This window comes from Coregonus lavaretus, assembly GCF_964263955.1.
Source record: "Coregonus lavaretus genome assembly, contig: HAP1_SCAFFOLD_3244, whole genome shotgun sequence".
NCBI lineage: Eukaryota > Metazoa > Chordata > Actinopteri > Salmoniformes > Salmonidae > Coregonus > Coregonus lavaretus.
The window spans coordinates 38838-59798 of NW_028161480.1; the positions used below are offsets into that span (position 1 = coordinate 38838).

The following is a 20961-nucleotide window of genomic DNA, read 5'->3' on the forward strand; positions in this document are numbered from 1 at the left end:
CACACAATTGGTTTGGTGAGCTCATTAAGCCTTGAACTTCATAGACAAGTGCATCCAATCATGAGAAAAGGTATTTAAGGTGGCCAATTGCAAGTTGTCGTTCTCTTTGACTCTCCTCTGAAGAGTGGCAACATGGGGGCCTCAAAGCAACTCTCAAATGACCTGAAAACAAAGATTGTTCAACATTATGGTTTAGGGGAAGGCTACAAAAAGCTATCGCAGAGATGTAAGCTGTCAGTGTCCACTGTGAGGAACATAGTGAGGAAATGGAAGACCACAGGCACAGTTCTTGTTAAGGCCAGAAGTGGCAGGCCAAGTAAAATATCGGAGAGGCAAAGGCGAAGGATGGTGAGAACGGTCAAAAACAGCCCACAGACCACCTCCAAAGACCTACAACATCATCTTGCTGCACATGGTGTCACTGTGCATCGTTCAACAATTCAGTGCACTTTGCACAAGGAGAAGCTGTACGGGAGAGTGATGCGGAAGATGCCTTTTCTGCACACACGCCACAAACAGAGTCGCTTGAGGTATGCAAACGCACATTTGGACAAGCCAGCTTCATTTTAAAATAAGGTGCTGTGGACTGATGAAACAAAGCTTGAGTTATTTGGTCATAACGAGGGGCGTTATGCATGGCGGCAAAATAACACTGCGTTCCAAGAAAAACACTTGCTACCCACAGTAAAATTTGGTGGGGGTTCCATCATGCTGTGGGGCTGTGTGGCCAGTGCCGGTACTGGGAATCTTGTTAAAGTTGAGGGTTGCATGGATTCCACTCAATATCAGCAGATTCTTGGGAATAATGTTGAAGAATCAGTCACAAAGTTGAAGTTACGCCGGGGCTGGATATTTCAACAAGACAACGACCCAAAACACTGCTCAAAATCTACCCGGGCATTTATGCAGAGGAACAAGTACAATGTTCTGGAATGGCCATCCCAGTCCCCAGACCTGAATATCATTGAGAATCTGTGGGATGATTTGAAGCGGGCTGTCCATGCTCGGCAACCATCAAACCTAACTGAAGTGGAGATGTTTTGTAAGGAGGAATGTTCCAAAATACCTTCATCCAGAATCCAGACACTCATTAGAGGCTATAGGAAGCGTCTAGAGGCTGTTATTTTAGCAAAAGGAGGCTCTACTATATATTGATGTGATTTTTCTGTTGGGGTGCCCAAATCTATGCACCATTTTGATGCATATTGAACATGTTCTGTTAATCCAATAAACCTAATTTCACTACTGAAATATTACTGTGTCCATCAGTTATTTGAGAGATCAAAATGAAATTGCTGATCCAAACACCCAATTATTTATAAATGGAAATCATGGAAATTGTCAGGGGTGCCCAAACTTTTTCATACGACTGTAAGTCATTGCTTGAGTAATATTTCGATGAAAAATATAAAAGACAATGAACACAAGTTGTAATGAATGTAACCTATGTTAAACACATAAATCACTGCTAACACATCTCTCATTCTTCTCTACTCGCTCTCTGAATTCATCGTTCTTTTTGCTTTCTTTTTTGGCTTCATCCTTTGCCATCACGTCTATTCCGCTCTATCCCTTCAAACTCACTCAGTAATGTTGAACAAATAAAAAAGCACAGTGAGAAAATAGGAAAGATGGAACTCTATTCTGAAAACGAAGAAACAAAAACATAAAAATTGAGAAAAAAAAGGATATAGAGAAATAAAATATACACACAACATAAATATTAGAGAACGACGAGGGTTGAACTGTGACCTAAACAGAACTGAAGTAAATACAATTGAATAACTCTGTGCTCTACATCTGTTGTATAACAACTAATATGGAGCACACAATTATTCAACTGTGTACATATATTTATATATTAATATGTTGATATTTACACAGCACAGACAAATACATTCTCCCAAGTTAAATATTACTACCATTATTGTCCTTCATTTAAGTGTTATTCCCATATAAGATAGATCTTTGTAGTTTTCTAAAATATTGTATTCAAGTTTTTCCTCATATGATCAAACGGACAATCCCCTGTTGTCTTCTAGAGTTAAACACATCAACAGAAGAAACAGCATGTTACAGTAAGGACCCATTTCCCCCTCACCAAAATAACCCAAATGGACACGGTGTTGCTAAATTCCCCTCCCAAGACCCCACCTTCTTCCATCCCTCCCTCCCTCCCTCCTCTTGTCAACTCACAGATGCACAAACAGACAAACAGAGGAGTGTGGAATTGTGGATGGTGGTCAGGCACCACACACCCAAATCACATGGTGGCCCTGGAGAGAGAGAGAGAGAGAGAGAGAGAGAGACAGAGAGAGAGAGAAAGAGAGAGAGAGAGAGAGAGAGAGAGAGAGAGAAAGACAAAGGGAGAGAGAGAGAGAAATTACAACTAATGTATACATAAAGCTTATGAAGATGTCATAAAGCCACAGTCTGTATTCCCTTTGGAAGAGTAACATTATTACAGTATTTCTCACAGTCGTTTAACTCTGTATTCTCAGTGTTGCTCCATCATATGCACTGACACTCACCATCTTCCAGCTGCTGTAGGGTGGACCAGCTCACATTTGATTGGCGAAGGAGGTGGGCTGCTGTTCGTATCCCCCCTGCTGATAGTCTCCGCCTCCCTCGGTGTAGCCGCCCTGGCCATAGTCGGGCTGGTAGCCTCCCTGGGTGCCGGCATAGGCGTCCCCCTGCTGTGCGTAGCCCTCTTGCCCATAGCCTTCCTGGCCAAAGGACTCTGGAGCAGGCGCCTTCTCCTGGGAAGGTGCATATGTGCCTCCGAAGGCTGCCATCCAGCCGGTCTCCTTGAACACAAACCACAGGTTTCCTCCCCACAGGATCAGGTTCAGGAAGCCAAAAGCCTGGGGGGTGAATTGGAAAAAGAAGAAGAAGAAGTCAATATGTTGTAGTACAGGGTTTTTCTGTCATATCCTTTTACTAAACACACCATTAGAAATGAATTCCTGAAAAACGTACCACAGATGTGTTGAGACCAGAGACCACGGGGTCGTGGACTTCACGGCAGCGGTTCTCCGGTTCGTCGCAGGCCTCGATCAGTAAGACGACCTTGTCTGGGTCAGTGGCTGCCTTCACATCCGACAGACCTTTAGCCCAGGCAGAAGAAGCCACCAGCCAGAAGAAGGTGAACACAGACGTCACGACGAAGTCCTGAGGAGCATCAAGTTATAAAGCATTAGCAACATACATATTCATCATCATCAATCTGAAAGTCCTCATCAGAAACGTAATCAATCTCATCATCATCATCATCATTATCATTATCATTATCATCATTATCATTACTAGGATATTAGTAATAGTAGCAGAGGTAGTGGAATATGGTATGGAATATGCCTACTAGATACAAGAAGAGCGAAAGACAAACTCACAATCTGGGCTCCCTTGCAGCCTTCACGGTATTTCTCCAGAATGAAAACGTACACAGAAAGGGCTGCCATGGAGTAGAGGAAGGAGAAGACACCGACGGTGACAAAGAACTCAGCTGAGGAGGAGTAGTCTCCGATCAGGAACAGACGCTCAGGGCTTTCCCCCTTACAGGTTGGGGCATCGATGTACACCTGATGTAGCCTGGCAAGGACAAGGGACATAGAAAGACAGAGAAGATGGTAGACAGAGAGAGAGAGAGAGGAAGAGAGACATCAAATTGGGTTAACATAGTTTAATATAGATTAATGTTCCACCCCTGACGTTTGCAGCCCAGTGGTACTGTAAAAATGACAGACAAACCATATTTGTGCGGGTTCAGGGGGTTATGTGTGACTGATTAGGCATACTGACCTGAATGGATATTCAAACTTCACCTCAATGCTCAGGTCACTCTCTGACCGGTTTTTACACTCCACACTCATCTTGAACATGCCAGAGTAGCTGCCGCATGTCGAGAAAGCAAAGATAGCAAAGATCTGAAAGATACAGAGAGAGGAAGAGAAGATGAGAAGAGTTAGAAACAGCACGTCGAAGTAAAAGGGAAGTGAAAGAGAAGGGGCGGAACAATTTCACCACCTGCTGTGTCTTCTGCACTCTAATGTTCCACCAATCACAGCAGGCTGTTGACAAAGGCACCCAGAGTGCAAATCAATGCAGCTATATCGCCAGGTCACAGAGCTACACCTGTTGCCATGGTTACTCTGACACCTAAAGTTGTGCACTTTTGTATAAAGAAAATACAAGAAATGTAAAACAACATGTTTGGTTGATATGGATGTACTACCGGTTGGACCAAATAAGTGATGATCTACTCTATGTACCAGGCTACAGTCCTACAGTACTACAGTACTGTAACGCAGCGCTTGTGCACGTGAACGCTTATCTGCTCTCTTACACACACACGAGCGTGCACATAGACACACTCTCACACATCGGAGAATAGACAGCCAGCTATTTTTACCACACCCTCCCTTCCCTGCAGGCCAGATCCGATTGGTTGGAAAATCTGGCTATTAATCTGACGGAGGTCCACCTCCATCTGTCACTAAAGGACGCTGCACAGGGCTACTGTACACACACACACACACACACACACACACAGGCATGGGCGCATGTGTGCGCAGCTGCACAAATACACGCACACCTATCTGTATACCAATCTGCTCTCATACTCTGGAATACATTGCTCTAAATAGTCATAATATATTTCAACATGGCTTCACCAAGCCTTCAAATATACACAGATTCATCCACACTCCTCTATTGATGAAAAACTGTACACATGGTACACAGAAATTATTCTCTCTCATTTATATCTACAGCACTAACACAGTCACACCTCCTCCACTTCCTCTCCTTATTAACAGGTTTTAATAATGATTGGAGAGGAGTGTGAGGGGAGGGGATGATCATGAAAAACAAAACAGATTGGATATAGGCATGCATGAAAGATGGAAGGAGGACTTTTTGTATGAAGGACATGCAGATCTAGCACCAGGCTAGTTAGAGTAACTATGTTGAAAGATGTGGGAGAGCTAAGTTCACAACATATGCCAAATGATCCTCTTGTAAGATTTTAGCTCTCACTTAGCTAGTCTCACATACACAGTAACATAGATGATCAAAGGGCAAAGGAATGATGGAAAGATGTTGAAGAAAGAGAGACAGAGGCAGGCTGCACACAGTGTCAGATACTATGGTAATGCTATTGGCAACATTGAGCATAGAGGGGGGAGGGGGCACAGGGAGGTTCCCACTGACATGGTAAATGTTGCAGTGCTCTCACATAAATTCACTACCACTATTCAAACATGCACAAACACAAGCACCCATGCATAAAAGCAAAGGAACTTGTCTGTCGGCCCTGCATTAAAGACCAAAATTGCTTTTAAAAAATGGTGATAAATAAAAAAAGTATACCAGTTTCATTTAAGGACCAAAAAATGTACAGCTGTGCCATTTAGATTGCTAAATAGTTGGGAAGAGATTTTTGATGTACTGATTCCATGGCACATGGTTTATTTGATGATAAACAAAATGACGCTGGATTCAAAACTTTGAGTTTTTTTATTTAAATTATTATACAACATATTATACAACGGAATGGTCTTCAGAGATAGATGGGAGGGGTTGAGGGTAGCTGAAGGATGGGACTAAAAACAAACAAAAGATAACTATTGTAAAATATACTGTGTCCGTAAAATGTATATACACTGCTCAAAAAAATAAAGGGAACACTAAAATAACACATCCTAGATCTGAATGAATGAAATAATCTTATTAAATACTTTTTTCTTTACATAGTTGAATGTGCTGACAACAAAATCACACAAAAAGTATCAATGGAAATCAAATGTATCAACCCATGGAGGTCTGGATTTGGAATCACCCTCAAAATTAAAGTGGAAAACCACACTACAGGCTGATCCAACTTTGATGTAATGTCCTTAAAACAAGTCAAAATGAGGCTCAGTAGTGTGTGTGGCCTCCACGTGCCTGTATGACCTCCCTACAATGCCTGGGCATGCTCCTGATGAGGTGGCGGATGGTCTCCTGAGGGATCTCCTCCCAGACCTGGACTAAAGCATCCGCCAACTCCTGGACAGTCTGTGGTGCAACGTGGCGTTGGTGGATGGAGCGAGACATGATGTCCCAGATGTGCTCAATTGGATTCAAGTCTGGGGAACGGGCGGTCCATAGCATCAATGCCTTCCTCTTGCAGGAACTGCTGACACACTCCAGCCACATGAGGTCTAGCATTGTCTTGCATTAGGAGGAACCCAGGGCCAACCGCACCAGCATATGGTCTCACAAGGGGTCTGAGGATCTCATCTCGGTACCTAATGGCAGTCAGGCTACCTCTGGCGAGCACATGGAGGGCTGTGCGGCCCCCCAATGAAATGCCACCCCACACCATGACTGACCCACCGCCAAACCGGTCATGCTGGAGGATGTTGCAGGCAGCAGAACGTTCTCCACGGCGTCTCCAGACTCTGTCACGTCTGTCACATGTGCTCAGTGTGAACCTGCTTTCATCTGTGAAGAGCACAGGGCGCCAGTGGCGAATTTGCCAATCTTGGTGTTCTCTGGCAAATGCCAAACGTCCTGCACGGTGTTGGGCTGTAAGCACAACCCCCACCTGTGGACGTCGGGCCCTCATACCACCCTCAAGGAGTCTGTTTCTGACCGTTTGAGCAGACACATGCACATTTGTGGCCTGCTGGAGGTCATTTTGCAGGGCTCTGGCAGTGCTCCTCCTGCTCCTCCTTGCACAAAGGCGGAGGTAGCTGTCCTGCTGCTGGGTTGTTGCCCTCCTACAGCCTCCTCCACGTCTCCTGATGTACTGGCCTGTCTCCTGGTAGTGCCTCCATGCTCTGGACACTACGCTGACAGACACAGCAAACCTTCTTGCCACAGCTCGCATTGATGTGCCATCCTGGATGAGCTGCACTACCTGAGCCACTTGTGTGGGTTGTAGACTCCGTCTCATGCTACCACTAGAGTGAAAGCACCGCCAGCATTCAAAAGTGACCAAAACATCAGCCAGGAAGCATAGGAACTGAGAAGTGGTCTGTGGTCACCACCTGCAAAACCAGTCCTTTATTGGGGGGTGTCTTGCTAATTGCCTATAATTTCCACCTGTTGTCTATTCCATTTGCACAACAGCATGTGAAATTTATTGTCAATCAGTGTTGCTTCCTAAGTGGACAGTTTGATTTCACAGAAGTGTGATTGACTTGGAGTTACATTGTGTTGTTTAAGTGTTTCCTTTATTTTTTTGAGCAGTGTAGTATGTATAAGCTGGAAGTAGAAGCCTAAGTGTTGTTGTCCATTAGTTTACTCCAATTAGGGGAGAGGTGGTAGGGTTAGGGGAAAATAATAAAGGAAAATATATTTTAAAAACACACGAGTACACACACTCCGAGTTAGAATCAGCGGCATTTATAAATATCTGCTTATCAGATTTGATAGCTGAGTCAGACAAGACTGAAACCACAGGTATTCCTAAATAAACTTGGGTAAATGGATAACTGAAGTTAATACATTGATTGATACAGGAGCATAAATGGACGTTGTAGAACCAAAAGTCTAGCCATCAACATGTAAGTACTGTATGTATGCTCTCAAGCTTCTTTATGCCGCCGAGTTTGGCAGGAACCCAAAGAGTGATGGAACTAACAGCTTCAACCAATCACACCTCCGCTAAGCTAGGGGCAAGAGAGTGGGCAGAGAGCCCTAGCAATAAGTCTGCAAAGGTTTAACATATAAACTCCTTACCATATACAGTGGGGGGAAAAAGTATTTAGTCAGCCACCAATTGTGCAAGTTCTCCCACTTAAAAAGATGAGAGAGGCCTGTAATTTTCATCATAGGTACACGTCAACTATGACAGACAAAATGAGGAAAACATTTTTTACAAATTTATTTGCAAATTATGGTGGAAAATAAGTATTTGGTCAATAACAAAAGTTTCTCAATACTTTGTTATATACCCTTTGTTGGCAATGACACAGGTCAAACATTTTCTGTAAGTCTTCACAAGGTTTTCACACACTGTTGCTGGTATTTTGGCCCATTCCTCCATGCAGATCTCCTCTAGAGCAGTGATGTTTTGGGGCTGTCGCTGGGCAACACAGACTTTCAACTCCCTCCAAAGATTTTCTATGGGGTTGAGATCTGGAGACTGGCTAGGCCACTCCAGGACCTTGAAATGCTTCTTACGAAGCCACTCCTTCATTGCCCGGGCGGTGTGTTTGGGATCATTGTCATGCTGACAGACCCAGCCACATTTCATCTTCAATGCCCTTGCTGATGGAAGGAGGTTTTCACTCACAATCTCACGATACATGGCCCCATTCATTTTTTCCTTTACACGGATCAGTCGTACTGGTCCCTTTGCAGAAAAACCCCAAAGCATGATGTTTCCACCCCCATGCTTCACAGTAGGTATGGTGTTCTTTGGATGCAACTCAGCATTCTTTGTCCTCCAAACACGACGAGTTGAGTTTTTACCAAAAAGTTATATTTTGGTTTCATCTGACCATATGACATTCTCCCAATCCTCTTCTGGATCATCCAAATGCACTCTAACAAACTTCAGATGGGCCTGGACATGTTCTGGCTTAAGCAGGGGGACACGTCTCGCACTGCAGGATTTGAGTCCCTGGCGGCGTAGTGTGTTACTGATGGTAGGCTTTGTTACTTTGGTCCCAGCTCTCTGCAGGTCATTCACTAGGTCCCCCCGTGTGGTTCTGGGATTTTTGCTCACCGTTCTTGTGATCATTTTGACCCCACGGTTTGAGATCGAGGGAGATTATCATTGGTCTTGTATGTCTTCCATTTCCTAATAATTGCTCCCACAGTTGATTTCTTCAAACCAAGCTGCTTACCTATTGCAGATTCAGTCTTCCCAGACTGGTGCAGGTCTACAATTTTGTTTCTGGTGTCCTTTGACAGCTCTTTGGTCTTGGCCATAGTGGAGTTTGGAGTGTGACTGTTTGAGGTTGTGGACAGGTGTCTTTTATACTGATAACAAGTTCAAACAGGTGCCATTAATACAGGTAACGAGTGGAGGACAGAGGAGCCTCTTAAAGAAGAAGTTACAGGTCTGTGAGAGCCAGAAATCTTGCTTGTTTGTAGGTGACCAAATACTTATTTTCCACCATAATTTGCAAATAAATTCATTAAAAATCCTACAATGTGATTTTCTGGAAAAAAAATTCTCAATTTGTCTGTCATAGTTGACGTGTACCTATGATGAAAATTACAGGCCTCTCTCATCTTTTTAAGTGGGAGAACTTGCACAATTGGTGGCTGACTAAATACTTTTCCCCCCCACTGTACACTCCTACAATCAGCAGCTTTGATAAGCAATACCTGTAACCACTTATAGAATACTCAAATCAAATTATATTTCTCACATGCGCCGAATATAACAGGTGTAGACCTTACTGTGAAATGCTTACTTACAAGCCCTTACCGAAAAGTGCAGAGTGAGACAATATTTGCTAATGTCGTAGAAATATATATGACTCGAAAGTAGTCAACTCAAACATATCTCACAAGAAACTGGAGCCTGTGAATCCAAGAATTAGACTTTTATTATCTAATAACGAAAGCCGAGCAGTTCCATGAAACGGCTGTCTCTCTTTGGCTTAGAGCTCCCTTTTATACACATACACAAATGCACAAACATACTTCCATGGCATATTCAGTTACCCCCTTATGGCAAATTCCTAACTTATTTTAGTTCTGCACCACCCTTCTTTTCCAACGTCCAGCTGTCACACAATGTCCACTCCAGGAAACCCTCTTTCACAAGCATAACCTGGGGCAGGATGTTGTTATGGTTGACACAGTGGTTAACCACAGCTCTATACAGCTCTATCCGTACTGATTCGTGAAATAATTTAACGTCGAGCTAATTGTCGATTTCAGTGGCTTAAAAACGAACAAATCTAAACCGTTACTTTTTTGGGGTTCGAACCGGTTCAGAACTTTATTTATTTTTCTGTCTGGAACAGTGGAACAGAACAAAAAAATAATGGTTCTGTTCAGAAATAAATGATTGGAAAATAATTGTTTCCAACCCCTGATTCTGTGTGTATGCTTTTACAGCCGGCTTGTCCATTACCCAGCTTTATTATTATTATTATTATTATTATTTATTTATTTTTTATGTGTGTGGAGTGGGTGGGCGAGCGGATTAGGTGCGGAGTGCTCACTGTTGTGTGGCAGGGGGTTAGAGGTAGGGAAGGGGAACGGGCTAAGCTCTTGTCAAGTCCAGAAGAAACAGCCCAATTCCTGGGTCCAACCCCTGTACTACAGAACTACAGCTCCTACTGGGAGTGGGAATCCAGCCACACACAATCCAAACTATTACAAGTCATTTGGCAAACTCAGATCTCAAAGTACATTCAACAAACAATACAAAGATGGCCTACACGAAAAAGCAAAATATTTATATTTATTTGTGCATTAGTATTGGTGTGTGTGTATATCTCTATTCAGTTAAGTAGTCTTTGAGAGAGAGAGAGTGTGTGACTACTGCTCTACTGTGGCATCTCTTTTTAAAGATGAGAGGAAGGAAACACACAGGAAGTGTGCTGCACCTGTTGCTTTCCCTCTCCATGTAGTCACTGTCTCCACTTTCCTTTGCTCTGACGCTGTCATCCTGCCTCTCCTCTCCGACTTTCTAAACCAACCCTCTCAATAATGGGCTCTTTTCTTACATTGGGTTACCGATGTTGAGAGATACAGTATGGGATAAAATAAAAGGGGGGGGGGGGGGGAGGGGGTAATGAGGGTGAAATCCCCAACTCTAATCACATAAACCCAACGGTACTGAGTACTGAGAAAGTAAGTATTCTTCAAACGTTCCCCTGCAAGTTGACATCCATTAAATAAGAATACAAACATGAAAATATCTGTTTTGGACGTCATACCGTGTCCTGAACACACGTGCGCACACATAACTACACACAATCTTTCACAGTCAGAAAGCAGACTCTTTTGTCTCTGGAGAATGCGATCCATGGTAACACGTGTGCTAAAACAAACATTTAGTGAAGCCACAGAGAAAGATGGGAGGAGTAGCGCAATCATGTTGTATTGACAAATGCAGGATTAGAATACTGGGGAGAGAAGAGAGCGGGAAAGAGAGAGAGGGCCTGCAAATCATGCAGCGCATTTGGGATTGTGGGTTGAGCAAATAACAGAAGTACTACAAAAAAAGCTTGCGGAGAAGGAGCATTAGTATTTGCAATAAAGATGCATAAAATATTAACTAACAATTGTTAGGCCAGTACAGTACTGTTCGGTTCAGTACACGTGGTTAAATCAGCATACTCAGCAGTGGAATCAAACATATTGACGATAATAGCACACTGCTCTCCGACTTTACAATCAATTCAAACATTTATGGGAGTTGATCAATGCCAGGACTCATATGTTCAGATTATCGTTATGTAGGCATTACATTCATGTACTGCATCTGAATGCCTTTATAATACTGAATAAATGTGAAACACAAGGTCAAACTCCATCCCCATCATAAAGCTGATCCATTCTGCTCATGGAGAAAAAGCTGCCATTAAAACAGTCCCATCTGTAAACTGATCCAGAAAGAAATGCATCAAGCTGGTTCTAATTAACACTGTATCGTGTTCACAGAGAGAGAGGGGATGTTAGCTCCATATCATTACCATGACGAATACATTTTGTAATGGAAAACTTCAGATCCATCATACAACTTTTGTTCCTTTAGATTATTTTTCCTTAAATGAAGACAAGAGCAGCGAGGCGAAATTCATCATGTGCAAGAGAACATGGGAAGGAGATAATGTCAAGAAGAAACTCTCAGACAGTGTAACATAAGTCAAGGTAATGTGGGTTTCATGCGTTTCCTTCACATCTCTCAGCAAGAGATAATATACATCAAGTTTCTGGCCCTGCAGTGGGTTAGCCTACTTTGCTTTCTGAAGTAGGGGATGTGATGGGTGGGGACTGCAGAGGTAGGACAAGAGACCGGAACTTTGTGAGTCACTGACTGCTGTGCAGCACGCGCCAGGTGATCTAGTTACAGTATGGAATTCACAACTAAATATTTGCCAGCTTGATATCTTATAACCATACTGAACAAAAATATAAACGCAACATGCAACAATTTAATAGATTTTACTGAGTTATAATTCATAAGAAGAAATCAGTCAATTGAAATAAATAAATTAGGCCCTAATCTATGGATTTCACATGACTGGGAATAAAGATATGCATTTGCTAGTCACAGATACCTTTAAAAAAAGAAAAGGGCCTATATTTGTGCATTCAAATTGCCATTGATCACATACAATTGTGTTTGTTGTCGGTACCATACCATAACCCCACCGCCACCATGTGGCACTCTGTTCACAATGTTGAAATCAGCAAACCGTTCGCCCACACAACGCCATACACGTGGTCTGCGGTTGTGAGGCGGGTTGGACGTACTGCCAAATTTTCTATAAAGACATTGGAGGCGGCTTATGGTAGCAACAGCTCTGGTGGACATTCCTGCAGTCAGCATGCCAATTACACGCTCCATCAAAACTTGAGACATCTGTGGCCTTTTGTTGTGTGACAAAACGGCACATTTTAGAGTGGCCTTTTATTGTCCCCAGCACAAGGTTCACCTGTGTAATGATCATGCTGTTAAATCAGCTTCTTGATATGCCACAGGTGGATGGATTATCTTGGCAAATGATAAATGCTCACTAACAGGGATGTAAACAAATTTGTGCACAAAAATTGAGAGAAATAAGCTTTTTGTGCATATGGAACATTTCTGGGATCTTTTATTTCAGCTCATGAAACCTGGGACCAACACTTTACATGTTGCGTTCATATTTTTGTTCAGTGTATTAAATTAACTGTCTAAAATGTGCTAAATGCTCTGCAGTTGTTCATTTGGTTTGCTAATTTAGTAGCTAGATATCTAGCTAAGTGGTTATCTTCTTGCAAAATCAAGATTATCTTGCTCACACTGCCCTACCCTATGCTTTGACTTCTTTCTCCCCTCTCTCTCCAGATGAAATCTTGCGACTTGTGATGACTGGCCGCCCAACAACCTGCCCGCTTGACCCTATCCCCTCCTCTCTTCTCCAGACCATTTCCGGAGACCTTCTCCCTTACCTCACCTCGCTCATCAACTCATCCTTGACCACTGGCTATGTCCCTTCCGTCTTCAAGAGAGCGAGAGTTGCACCCCTTCTCAAAAAACCTACACCCGATCCCTCCGATGTCAACAACTACAGACCAGTATCCCTTCTTTCTTTTCTCTCCAAAACTCTTGAGCGTGCCGTCTTTAGCCAACTCTCTTGCTATCTCTCTCAGAATGACCTTCTTGATCCAAACCAGTCAGGTTTCAAGACTGGTCATTCAACTGAGACTGCTCTTCTCTGTGTCACGGAGGCTCTCCGCACTGCTAAAGCTAACTCTCTCTCCTCTGCTCTCATCCTTCTAGACCTATCTGCTGCCTTTGATACTGTGAACCATCAGATCCTCCTCTCCACCCTCTCCGAGTTGGGCATCTCCGGCGCGGCTCACTCTTGGATTGCGTCCTACCTCACAGGTCGCTCCTACCAGGTGGCGTGGCGAGAATCTGTCTCCGCACCACATGCTCTCACCACTGGTGTCCCCCAGGGCTCAGTTCTAGGCCCTCTCCTATTCTCTCTATACTCCAAGTCACTTGGCTCTGTCATATCCTCACATGGTCTCTCCTATCATTGCTACGCAGACGACACACAATTAATCTTCTCCTTTCCCCCTTTTGATAACCAGGTGGCGAATCGCATCTCTGCATGTCTGGCAGACATATCAGTGTGGATGACGGATCACCACCTCAAGCTGAACCTCGGCAAGATGGAGCTGCTCTTCCTCCCGGGGAAGGACTGCCCGCTCCATGATTTCGCCATCACGGTTGACAACTCCGTTGTGTCCTCCTCCCAGAGTGCAAAGAACCTTGGCATGACCATGGACAACACCCTGTCGTTCTCCGCTAACATCAAAGTCGTGACCCGATCCTGTAGGTTCATGCACTACAACATTCGCAGAGTACGACCCTACCTTACACAGGAAGTGGCACAGGTCCTAATCCAGGCACTTGTCATCTCCCGTCTGGATTACTGCAACTCGCTGTTGGCTGGGTGTTCCCTGCCTGTGCCATTAAACCCCTACAACTCATCCAGAATGCTGCAGCCCATCTGGTGTTCAACCTTCCCAAGTTCTCTAATGTCACCCCGCTCCTCCACACACTCCACTGGCTTCCAGTTGAAGCCCGCATCTGCTACAAGACCATGGTGCTTGCCTACGGAGCTGTGAGGGGAACGGCACCTCTGTACCTTCAGGCTCTGATCAGTCCCTACACCCAAACAAGGGCATTGCGTTCATCCACCTCTGGCCTGCTGGCCCCCCTACCTCTGCGGAAGCACAGTTCCCGCTCAGCCCAGTCAAAACTGTTCGCTGCTCTGGCACCCCAATGGTGGAACAAGCTCCCTCACGACGCCAGGACAGCGGAGTCACTCACCACCTTCCGGAGACACTTCAAACCCCACCTCTTTAAGGAATACCTGGGATAGGATAAAAGTAATCCTTCTACCCTCCCCCTACCCCCCCCCCCCAAATTTTTTTTAAATGTTAAATAATCCCCTCCTGGATCAATATCCTTGCTGTCTAATATTTGTTTTGTGTGTGCTGCAAACTGAGTAGCATTTGAGTTACTTGTATAACTTTATGAGCTGGGATGTCTGTTAGGGTTGGGCAGTATCCAGATTTTCATATCGTCATACCATCCTTCTCTCATCCTGGGATTTACAGTATTACGGTCTTCGTACACAAGGAGGCGCTAAAAAAGCCCATTGGTTGTCTATTACCAGAACGCAAAAAAATTGCACAAACTAATAGAGAATTTCAATAGAGGCTGCTAGCTAACGAGCGCACAAATTGCAAAGACAGGCAATCCATCTCATACATTTTTATGTTATTGAAAAAATGTAAAGAAATAGTTGACTGTATTTAAACAACATCCCGTGGCTTTTGCCAAATACCCCAGTAAGCCTAATGTCTGTCGTGCAAATATTTTACGTTGGAGACTGTATCAAATGTTTACAATGCACTCGTTAGCATTTAGCTAGCATTCGCTATGAGATTGTACATGTACAGTGGGGAAAAAAAGTATTTAGTCATCCACCAATTGTGCAAGTTCTCCCACTTAAAAATATGAGAGAGGCCATAGGTACACGTCAACTATGACAGACAAAATGAGGAAAAAAAATCCAGAAAATCACATTGTGGGATTTTTAATGAATTTATTTGCAAATTATGGTGGAAAATAAGTATTTGGTCATTAACAAAAGTTTCTCAATACTTTGTTATATACCCTTTGTTGGCAATGACACAGGTCAAACGTTTTCTGTAAGTCTTCACAAGGTTTTCACACACTGTTGCTGGTATTTTGGCCCATTCCTCCATGCAGATCTCCTCTAGAGCAGTGATGTTTTGGGGCTGTTGCTGGGCAACACAGACTTTCAACTCCCTCCAAAGATTTTCTATGGGGTTGAGATCTGGAGACTGGCTAGGCCACTCCAGGACCTTGAAATGCTTCTTACGAAGCCACTCCTTCGTTGCCCGGGCGGTGTGTTTGGGATCATTGTTATGCTGAAAGACCCAGCCACGTTTCATCTTCAATGCCCTTGCTGATGGAAGGAGGTTTTCACTCAAAATCTCACGATACATGGCCCCATTCATTCTTTCCTTTACACGGATCAGTCGTCCTGGTCCCTTTGCAGAAAAACAGCCCCAAAGCATGATGTTTCCACCCCCATGCTTCACAGTAGGTATGGTGTTCTTTGGATGCAACTCAGCATTCTTTGTCCTCCAAACACGACGAGTTGAGTTTTTACCAAAAATTTATATTTTGGTTTCATCTGACCATATGACATTCTCCCAATCCTCTTCTGGATCATCCAAATGCACTCTAGCAAACTTCAGACGGGCCTGGACATGTACTGGCTTAAGCAGGGGGACACGTCTGGCACTGCAGGATTTGAGTCCCTGGCGGCGTAGTGTGTTACTGATGGTAGGCTTTGTTACTTTGGTCCCAGCTCTCTGCAGGTCATTCACTAGGTCCCCCCGTGTGATTCTGGGATTTTTGCTCACCGTTCTTGTGATAATTTTGACCCCACAGGGTGAGATCTTGCGTGGAGCCCCAGATCGAGGGAGATTATCAGTGGTCTTGTATGTCTTCCATTTCCTAATAATTGCTCCCACAGTTGATTTCTTCAAACCAAGCTGCTTACCTATTGCAGATTCAGTCTTCCCAGCCTGGTGCAGGTCTACAATTTTGTTTCTGGTGTCCTTTGACAGCTCTTTGGTCTTGGCCATAGTGGAGTTTGGAGTGTGACTGTTTGAGGTTGTGGACAGGTGTCTTTTATACTGATAACAAGTTCAAACATGTGCCATTAATACAGGTAATGAGTGGAGGACAGAGGAGCCTCTTAAAGAAGAAGTTACAGGTCTGTGAGAGCCAGAAATCTTGCTTGTTTGTAGGTGACCAAATACTTATTTTCCACCATCATTTGCAAATAAATTCATAAAAAATCCTACAATGTGATTTTCTGGATTTTTTTCTCTCAATTTGTCTGTCATAGTTGACGTGTACCTATGATGAAAATTACAGGCCTCTCTCATCTTTTTAAGTGGGAGAACTTGCACAATTGGTGGCTGACTAAATGCTTTTTTTCCCCACTGTACTTGTTAGCATTGCTAACCTTCGGATTACAGAGGCTCAGTGGGGTTTGAAAATAACACCCCTTGTGTTCAGTGCTGGTATTACCGAATATCCCAGGGATGGGACAAGGTCGGTATGACAATCTGGATAGTGCCCAAGCCTATACTGTATGTCAACTGCATACAGCCTTTTGTTTGCCTTTGCGATGCACTCAATTGCCTCTACTGTACTATACAGCAGGTATAGTATTTCATGATGTTGTCAATAGGGATTTTCATAAGAGAACTACAGGGATAAATGTTCAGGTAATAATGCTTTTATTGCTTCCTGAAAGTTGATCCTCTCTTTGACTAAGAGAGGCTGACACCAACCAAACTCACTTGGCTTACTGTGTTGTGTCTTGACCTCAAAAATCACCCTTTCAAGCAACTCATGCCATCACTGAAGAGGCATAATGCTGCAGCTTTTGCATGTCTCAACGATCTGCATTTTTAACTTCCAATAGGAGGATTGCATCAGGCTATTAAAATGATGCTGACTAAAAGCTTTATTCAAATTTTTTAAGCTCCTCCAGAGGAAAGGAGACACATGCTTCCCTGCATGTGCCTTAATATTGCAATATTAACTGGCTTTAAAATGTACATATAAGAAGGTCTGATATAATGGCCAAATAACACTTCAGTTCCTACAGAAGTTCTTATAGAATAGATACTGTAGTTACAGAGCAGTCATGAATGCAGACCATAGTGTGGATCAGTTGTGTGTGGTGAGTTTCACAAGCCAACAGCCCAGTATAATTACAGTGGGATTCACTTTTAAGGGCATTGGAAATACTCCAAGTGTGATAGGAGCCAGATGTTTCGTATATCAACACCTACACTAGTCCTCCTTGACTGCATGGTTCAACTCCCTTACTAACAAAAATGTCCTCCCTGGCACTAGCCACAAGTGCAAACTGAAATGCTTTGGAGTGTCAATGTTGTTAAATAAATAAAGATTACATTGCCTTGGCGCAATAAGTGTGCGTAAATGTTAAATATATATATATATATATATATATATATATATATATATACACAGTACCAGTCCAAAGTTTGAGCACACCTATACTCATTCCAGGGTTTTTCTTTATTTTTACTATTTTCTACATTATAGAATAATAGTGAAGACATCAAAACTATGAAATAACACATATGGAATCATGTAGTAACCAAAAAAGCATTTTATGTTTGAGATTCTTCAAATAGCCACCCTTTGCCTTGATGACTGCTTTGCACACTCTTGGCATTCTCTCAACCAGTTTCACCTGGAATGCTTTTCCAACAGTCTTGAAGGAGTTCCCACATATGCTGAGCACTTGTTGGCTGCTTTTCCTTCACTCATCCCAAACCATCTCAATTGGATTGAGGTCGGGGGATTGTGGAGGCCAGGTCATCTGATGCAAGCAGGTCTCTTCTTCTTATTTGTGCCCTTTAGTAGTGGTTTCTTTGCAGCAATTCGACCATGAAGGCCTGATTCACACAGTCCCCTCTGAACAGTTGATGTTGAGATGTGTCTGTGACTTGAACTGTGAAGTATTTATTTGGGCTGCAATTTCTGAGACTGGTAACGCTAATGAACTTATCCTCTGCAGCAGAGGTAACTCTGGATCTTCCATTCCTGTGGCAGTCCTCATGAGAGCCAGTTTCATCATAGCGCTTGATGGTTTGTGCGACTGCACTTGAATAAACTTTAAAAGTTCTTGAAATGTTCCGTATTGACTGACCTTCATGTCTTAAAGTAATCATGGACTGTCGTTTCTCTTTGCTTATTTGAGTTGTTCTTGCCATAATATGGACTTGGTCTTTTACCAAATAGGGCTATCTTCTGTATACCTCTCCTACCTTGTCACAACACAACTGATTGGCTCAAACGCATTAAGAAGGAAAGAAATTCCACAAATTAACTTTTAGAAAGGCACACCTGTTAATTGAAATACATTCCAGGTGACTAGCTCATGAAGCTGGTTGAGAGAATGCCAAGAGTGTGCAAAGCTGTCATCAAGGCAAACAGTGGCTATTTGAAGAATATAAAATATATATTTCGATTTGTTTAACACTTTTTTGGTTACTACATGATGCATTCCATGTGTTATTTCTTAGTTTTGATGTCTTCAAGTATTCTACAATGTAAAAAATAGTAGTAGGTGTGTCCAAACTTGACTGGTAGTATATATATATATATATATATATATATGTGAGTGTCACAGAGCTCCCTACGTGTGTGGCCTGGGGTCGGCGAGGGGTGGGCTATACTTGTAAATTGCCTAACCCTAACCTGTGCAGGTAAATGCCAATGGCTTCGTGACTTTACGCCCCTCCCACGCAACCACGATTCAATGCGAGTCATAAAACAAAGAACACATTTTTGTCAACTAAATCAAGGGAAGCAAAGCAACTTGTCAAAGTATAACATTTAAAAACGCATAGCGCAAAGACAGGCCTATAATCAAGCCGATAACAAACAGTTTAAAAAACAGCCTAATCAATGTTGGCAGAACAAAATAGGCTATTAATGTACTTGTAACTTAACTCGATAAACTTCATGAAAGCTATTAATTGTGAATAAATGTATTCTAAACGATGCAAGTACGTTCCAAATAACAAGACACCCTGGACTCCACAAAAACTATAAAACAATGTCATAACATACTGTAGTTCTGGCCATTCTACAGTACTTACCGAGCGATTCGACCGTCGCTTTTTAGATCCGCGCGTGAACATGTCGATGGTTCAAGAACAAGTGGCTTAGTTGTTTCCAAATAGTCAGGGAGGATTTTTAAATAGGTAGATAGATACATGAGGCATCTGAATTCACAGGACAACGTAAAAATATGTTCCGATAAGTCGTGTCCTAAATGCAGTACCAACTTGTACAAACCTCCTCTTCTTGGAGTTTTACGCACAGACTTGCTGGAGTTGTCTGAAAATTGCACATTTTGGTCACCCCAAATAAAAGGGGAATGGGAAAAACTGAAATTGCACCACCATCTAACCCCTCACATACACACTATCCCCCAAAACCCACCACCCCATCCCATTACTTTGGCCCTAAACAATCCTACACCAGGCAGTCGGCCTGTGAGGGGTGAACCCCTTCTCTCAAACTTCCTATAGATCTTCTGCACTAAAATCTCTCACAACCAAATATTTCTCTGCTGCTGCTGCAACCACCACATCTATCTTCTGTGATTTCCGCTCCATCAGTGCAGTTGATCACCATGGCTATAAACGCAAAAAATCCAACCTTAATAAAACTCATAATCTATGTCTCTCTCTCTTCATTTCTACTCACTGGGGGGCTCCCAGTCGACTCACTCACCCTTGGGCTTTCCTCTACTCTCTTCATTGCCTCAGCATAAGAAACTTTCGGCCCCACTCGAACTCTGGCAATCTCAACCTGTCTCTCTCTCACAGGACACTTCGGATCCCCAGCTGCATGGGCACCCGCACAGTTGACAGTGCTTTCTCTTTCTCCCAGCTATACACTCCCTCTGACTATGTCCTCCTGCACATTTCTCACATCGTGGGATCTCCCTTCTACACACTGCTGTAACATGTCCGAATCCTTGGCACCTAAAGCACCGAAGCAGGTTTGGAACATAGGCCCTCACAGAATCGCAAATATAACCTAGCCTGACCTTATCAGGTAGAACCTCTGTGTCAAAGCTCAACAAGACAGACAGGATATTCTCAGTCTCGCCATTGCCACCCGGTCTACATCTCACCAAATGGCAGGTGTTACAAACACTATAAATATTATTTTCCATTTGATCCACCTCTACACTCAACGCTACCGCACAGATCACCCCTTTTAGTGGCGCCATGCTCTGGAGAGCAAAGCACACCACAGGTTGAGCCCCCAGCCGCGTGACTCAGAGCGCCCGCTTCCTCTGGGAGGCGGATACACAAAAAATAAAAACAATTTCACTTCTTCAAACTGTCACAGATGTAACCATTACTAGTTTGTCCTTTACCCAGATATACACAACTTATAGGTCGGCCATGAGGTAGAAATCCACTCTTTCCAAAAATCTCACTCCTACCAAAATGATCTCTGGTAGGATTCTCAGGGCAAACATTGGAAGACTCACTACATCCCACTAATACCTGGACTGGCTCAACTTCAGAGCGCTAACACTGCCGACTGACTCCATTTCGTGATCATCAAGTTTCTCAAGAGAGCATGATGACCTATAAGCAAGATTA

General features: G+C 43.3%; 1 protein-coding gene across 1 annotated transcript; it reads right to left on the reverse strand.

Annotated features, from left to right (window-relative positions):
- Positions 1 to 2194: 2194 nt before the first annotated feature.
- Positions 2195 to 19484, reverse strand: LOC311120635 (synaptophysin-like). Its single transcript, XM_084195216.1, has 6 exons — positions 19435 to 19484; positions 3802 to 3926; positions 3393 to 3591; positions 2980 to 3171; positions 2532 to 2864; positions 2195 to 2276 (listed from the first exon to the last, which is right to left on the reverse strand). Exons 1-5 carry the CDS (start codon positions 19474 to 19476, stop codon positions 2562 to 2564), a joined length of 861 nt encoding a protein of 286 aa, XP_084051342.1. The 5' UTR covers positions 19477 to 19484; the 3' UTR covers positions 2195 to 2276; positions 2532 to 2561.
- Between the last annotated feature and the right edge of the window lie 1477 nt (positions 19485 to 20961).

Coding starts and splice junctions, on each gene's coding strand:
- LOC311120635 (XM_084195216.1), bottom strand. CDS start 19,476: ATGTTCACGCGCGGATCTAAAAAGCGACGGTCGAATCGCTCG. Junction 3,592..3,801: donor AAGTTTGAATATCCATTCAG/GTCAGTATGCCT, acceptor TGTCCTTGCCAG/GCTACATCAGGTGTACATCG. Junction 3,172..3,392: donor GCTGCAAGGGAGCCCAGATT/GTGAGTTTGTCT, acceptor GATGCTCCTCAG/GACTTCGTCGTGACGTCTGT.